At 44.2% G+C, this 6,171-nt stretch overlaps 1 protein-coding gene across 1 annotated transcript in view; it reads left to right on the top strand.

Moving 5' to 3' along the window:
• The window catches only part of Shc3 (SHC adaptor protein 3), a 120,122-nt gene that overhangs the window by 88,267 nt on the left and 25,684 nt on the right, over positions 1-6,171 (top strand). Inside the window, exons 8-10 of the mRNA XM_026778087.1 lie at positions 2,728-2,878; positions 4,657-4,744; positions 5,607-5,765. Of these exons, the coding sequence (XP_026633888.1) occupies positions 2,728-2,878; positions 4,657-4,744; positions 5,607-5,765 (398 nt within the window). The remainder of the gene's footprint in view (positions 1-2,727; positions 2,879-4,656; positions 4,745-5,606; positions 5,766-6,171) is intronic.

Consider the following 6,171-nt stretch of genomic DNA (forward strand, 5'->3'; position numbering starts at 1 on the left):
TGTTGGCATTTTTGGTATTCTACAGGTCTCTCGGGCTCTGTGCTCTTTTAGTTTCTTCTCTGTTCCTCAGACTGGTTCATCTCAGCTGAATTGTTTTAAAATGTCGCCTTTCTTCTTCCACCTCCCAAAACTGTTATTTGCTTAAGTGAATTGTTTGAAGTAATGGTAGAATTTCCAATCCTAGAATTTATTGTTATTTTTATTTCTTTATGAATGCTGGTAAGTCCCACTTTGTGAGACACAATTTTCATATTTAGTGTTTTAGAGTCATCTCTCTTAGCTGATTGAATATATTTGTTTTTATTTATCCTTAAGTCTGAGATCTCTTTGTGATAGTTTCTACTGACTTCTTTTTCCTGTATATGAGCTATCCTTTCTTATTTTTATAGCTTATAATTTTTTTGCTGACACTAAAAATGTAAGTAATAGAAAGTTGCAAGACTGAAACTCACATATTTTCTCTTTTCAGAATGTATATTATTAATGTTTGTGGTGGTTTTAGTGACTTTACTTAATTAATTCTATAAATTCTATAATCTACATTTGTCATTTATGTCCACTGATGTCTCTGTTTGGTTAACTACATTTCTTCACTAACAATTGCAGAGTTTTCCTTGAATGTTGAACAATTTAGCCTCTCAGTTTTTAATGAAGGGCTACATGTGTGTGCATGTATATATGTGTATGTGCATATGAATCCATGTATATTTATACACATGTATATATGTACACATGTGTATATGTATGTGTGTGTATCCTATGTATGTATCTGTATGCATATACCTTCTATGAATGTGTGTATATGTATATCTGTTTATATGTGTGTTTTGGTACAATCCTTCAACATATGGTGAATCAGTTGATTGTTTTTCAGTTTTCACCTTCTACTTGTGAGGTGTTTAGGTCAGAAGTGAGAATTTAGAGCCATGTTACACCCTGTGACATGAGCACAAGCTGAATCCTGCAAATGTGTGTAGCCTTCTAGATAATTGTGTGGGAGTTGATTAACATCCCAGCTTCTCATTTTTGGCTTGTGATTGCCATTGGTTGTGACTATTTGCTTTGTTGGCTTTCCTCCCTCTAACTCCATAAACTCTATATTCTTTTTCACTCACTTCCACTAATAAAAATTCTTTGACCCAAATGTTATTCCCAGCTTCATGTGGGCCACATGATAAACATTTGCCTCTGAATATTTTTGACAGATGCCCCAGGCAAGCTCTGCATCAGGTTAAATAAAGACGGCTTTGGCAAACACAAACAGATGATAAGTGCTTAAGGAGATGGGAATGCTAATTACTCTAATTTGGTCACTGTGTGTTGTATAAATGTATCAAGTTAGCACACAGCACCCCATAATAAATGTGCAAAATTACTATGTGATAATTAAAAGTAAATTTTTTAAAAGACAGCTTGGGGAACTGGGTGCTCAAAGGAACACTCAGACAGTGTCTTGGGTTTTTTATTGCTGTGAAGAGGCACCATGACCACAGTAACTCTTACAAATTAAAACATTTAATTGGGGTGGTTCACCCACAATTTTAGAGGTTCAGTCCATTATCATCATGGTGGGGAGCATGACTGCATGCAGGCAGATGTCCAGCTGGTAGCTGAGAGTCCTACATCTTTCAGGCAACAGGAAGTCAACTGATAGTCACACTGAGGGAAGCTTGAGCAAAAGAGACCTCAAAGCCCACCCCAACAGTGACATGCTTCCTCCAACAAGGTCATAGCTCCTAATAGTGTCACTCCTTTGGGAACCATTTTCTTTCATACCACCACAGACAAGGAAAATAATGATAATTTTTTTGGGAACCAGCTTTTGAAGGAGGCTCAGAACTGTCCTGTCCCATCCGTGACTACTTGGGTGATGGTTATCGTTGTTTGATAGCTGTTAGCTTATAAGGCTACCACAGGGATACAAACAGGGCTATTTAAGATACCGCAACAGTACTGATCTTACAGTTTATTTCATTGTTGGAAAATGTTTATTTTTTAGTTGTGTGTGCTGTTTGTGTATGATAAGTGTAGGTGTTTTTCTTGGTTTCTCTTCTGTTGCTGTCATGAAATGCTCTAAGAAAAGCAACTTAAGGAAGAAAGGTTTATTCTGGTTCTCAACTCAAGGTATAGTTCACCATGGCAGGGAAGTTGATGCAGCTTGTCACATACAATAATAAGATTGCAATTCACAGATGTCAGTGCTCAGGTTGCTTTTTTCATCTTACGCAGTCCAATGTCCTTCTGCCAAGGGAATGGCACTACCCACAAGTGGGCAGGTCATCTCGCCTTAATCAAACCACAATCAAAATGATGCCTCATGCAAATTTCCAAGGGACCATCTCTCAGATGATCATAGGTTCTGTCAACTCGACAGTTAACATTAACTTCATTGTGTGTGTGTACATGTGTACTCATAAGTATACATGCAATAGCCTTGAGGAAGACTTCATAGGTTATCTTCTATCATTCTCTACTTTATTCCCTTGAAGCAGGGTCTCTCACTGAATCTGGAGATCACTATTTTCCAGCTAGACTGGTATCTGGAAGGCTCCAGCAATGCGCCTATCTCTCACCCCTCAGGTGTGGGAGTCTCAGGAACATGCAGTAACACTTAGTTTTTAAGATGGGTACTCAGTGTTTGGTTTCTATAGGCGGTCCTGATGTCAGAGTTATTAGGTCTGCCTGTATGCTCAACTCTGGGTGAGGTCACTGACAATCTTTTAACAGGATGCAGAGTCTAGATGAGCCGTGGACTGAAGAGGAGGGAGATGGTCCCGATCACCCATACTACAACAGTGTTCCCAGCAAGATGCCTCCTCCAGGGGGATTTCTTGATGCTCGATTGAAAGCCAGACCCCACGCTCCTGACACAGCCCAGGTAAGTTTGGGGTTCTCTTCTTGGGTTAAAGATGACCCCATTTGCATTTATCCTGCTCAGTGTTATTTTTGGCTGATATTCCACTTAGCTTTGGACACGCTCCCTCGCAGGCTTTCTTCCACCGGTATCACAAAGAACATGGAAGGGAGGGGTTTGGTTTGACATCACAGGGAACTGACCAAGTGCCTCAGAACCCCAGTGCCATGTCTGAGACATGAATGAAAGTGACCGGAGTCTGAGCCCCAGCTCCACCATGCTGTGGTCTTAATGAGGGGATGGCAGGATTCCAGGTTTGTTTTTTAAAAGGCCCGTGATACTGTGGGCTCCCTGAAGAGAGTGGACCCGTCCCCTTAAGGTCTGAATTTTAGGCATTTTTTTTTTCTATTTTGTTTATCCACCACTCTGGTCCAGTTTCATTTCTGTTGCTCTGATAAAATACCCTAACTCTAACCAGCTGAGGGGACAAAGGGCTATGCTCGCTTATGGCACCAGGTTACAGTCTATCACTGTGGGGGAGACGGAGCAGGAGCCTGAAGCAGCGAGTCACATCCTAACCACAGCCAAGAGCAAAGAGGTGTGCGTGAGTTAACCACAGCCGAGAGCAAAGAGATGTGCGTGAGTTAACCACAGCCGAGAGCAGAGGTGTGCGTGAGTTAACCACAGCCGAGAGCAGAGGTGTGTGTGAGTTAACCACAGCCAAGAGCAAAGAGGTGTGCGTGAGTTAACCACAGCCGAGAGCAGAGGTGTGCGTGAGTTAACCACAGCCGAGAGCAAAGGTGTGTGTGAGTTAACCACAGCCAAGAGCAAAGAGGTGTGCGTGAGTTAACCACAGCCGAGTGCAGAGGTGTGCGTGAGTTAACCACAGCCGAGAGCAAAGAGGTGTGCGTGAGTTAACCACAGCCAAGAGCAAAGAGGTGTGCGTGAGTTAACCACAGCCGAGAGCAGAGGTGTGCGTGAATGCTGCAGTGCTCGCTTGTGCTCAGCTCACTTCCTCCACTCCAATTCAGCTCAGGTCTCCCTGCCTAGGCAGTGGTGCAGCGCACAGTGGTCTCGATTTTTCCAACTTACTTCAAAGGCCAAATCCTCTCCCCCCCGCCCCCCGCCCCGTTAACATTCCCACAGATCAACCGAATGTAGGCAGTCCCTCATTGAGACCCTCTTCCCAGATCTGTCTCTTCTAGGTTGCATTAAGTTGTCACTTAGAGTGAACTATCGCACCCTCCAGCTCAAACAACCTTCACCGCAACCCTGCTTTCTAAAACTATTACATTTCGTCTTTTATGGAAGCTTAAGAGATTCCCCCCCCCTCTTTTTTTGTGGTGCTTAGGGATGAAATCCGGGGTCATAACGCTTGGTGAGCTGAGCTATGTTTCCAACTCTGGAGATAATAAGATTATTGGTACCCATAAAAATGCAAGGACAGCACCGACATGGAGGCTGTGGCTCTGCAGCTTCCTGCTTCTCAGGAGTGTGCTCCTCAGAGAGTGAACAGCTGCTGGCCCAAGATCTCTCTGCAGCCGCCCTTGGGAGGGATTATTGGGATCACGAAAACAAGGAGAAAATGTTGTAGCATTAATGAGATTGTGGATTTTTGTTTTTTTTTAACAACCATGCAAGTTTATCTGCCGAATACAAGGCCACTGTGAGGCCGACGTGGAAAGGCGGTGTCAGAGAGGTTGGATCAACCCCCCCAAAGCCCCTCTTACCACATCGTGGCCCACAAAGATGAGGAATGAGAAGACATTTCCCTCTTTCTGAGTATCTGCATCTGTCTCCAGTTTGCAGGGAAAGAGCAAACTTACTACCAGGGAAGACACTTGGGAGATGCCTTTGGTGAAGACTGGCAGCGAGCACCCACCAGGCAGGGTAAGTGGCAGAGGCCTGCTCTACACAGCTGATGCACTGACCGTGGGTTTCTCTGGTCTCTGTGAGTAGGAGCAAGAGTCCCTGGAGACATCAGGAGCATGAAAATTAGGCAGGTACCCAAGACTCCACAGCTCAGTATGTCTTAAGCTCTTATGTGATTTTTCTTGTAGTTTTTAAGTTTGTTTTAGTGTTTGGCGATGCAAAGTTATAGCTCAGACTGGCCTTGAACTTGCCACAGCAAGTTCCTCTCGCTGTAGCCTTCTGAGAGCTGGGATGACAGGCATGAGCCAAGTCACCCAGCTTCAAGATCTTATTTGAAACTGGTAGATATGTTTTCCCAAGAACAAACAAAAATTTATTCATCCATTAGCCAGTAACCATCCTTCCTAGAGGAATATTAACAAGGCTTCTGTTATACAAGCGAGCAGAGATGGTCACACACAGGAAGAGAGACCCAAGCAGGTGCTCTTGAGCAATACTTTCCATATTACTTCTGACCAAACAGCGGAGACCCCCCAGGACTAGCCTCAGCACCCCTTTGGCTCACTGGGAGGTCATGTTGTTTCTCAATGCTCAGCTCCTAGGGTTCTGGAGCACCAACAACCTGGTCAGCCATATTGAGCAAGGCATTTAACCACCAGTATTCACCCTGACTGGCAGATTTTTCTTTTGACATGAAGAACTGGGAAGTGTCTTAAGTGGGACTGGGTTTTGACAGGCTTAGAAGAGAGTTAACCAGAAATAAATGTTCTCACCAGCAGGCTTGAGGAACGGCTCTGGGTAATTCCAGATATTCCAGACACAGAGGCTGGAAGAGTGTTGCCATCGTAAGAGGTAACAGGGCTCACTTTTTTTGGTGCAGGTTCCTTGGACATCTACAGCACACCAGAAGGGAAAGGGCACATGGCTCTGGTAGGAGAGACACCAACCTATGTCAACACCCAGCCAGTCCCTCCACAGGTTTGGCCAGCAGCAAGCAGCAGCACCGAGAGCAGCCCACGGAAGGACCTCTTTGATATGAGTAAGTGCCTGTTGCTCTTTCTATGCTGCCTTTGACGTGAGTAGGTGCCCATTGCCCTCCCTATGACGTCTTTGACATGAATAAGTGCCCAGTGCTCTCTCTTTTATCTGATATCCATATTACTACTGGATTTTCTGCTGGACTTTGGTGTTGGGGTTACATGACTTTCTTTTGGGGAAACTAGTTTTCCTCTTGAAGACCAACAATGTAAAAAAATATGTGTGCTCATTTGAATATTAATTGGCCATGCTGTGCTAGCTGCTGTATGATTTCAGAGGGTACAGAGATGGTTTGGCCATAGTCAGCAATCTCAGCCTATCAGCAAGAATATTGGGATGAGAAATGGCTATGTACCTTGTTTACAGTGTCTTCCCTCTGCCGCCCCTCCCTCCCTCCCTCCCTCCCT

This window comes from Microtus ochrogaster, unplaced genomic scaffold, assembly GCF_000317375.1.
Source record: "Microtus ochrogaster isolate Prairie Vole_2 unplaced genomic scaffold, MicOch1.0 UNK104, whole genome shotgun sequence".
Taxonomy (NCBI): Eukaryota; Metazoa; Chordata; class Mammalia; order Rodentia; family Cricetidae; genus Microtus; species Microtus ochrogaster.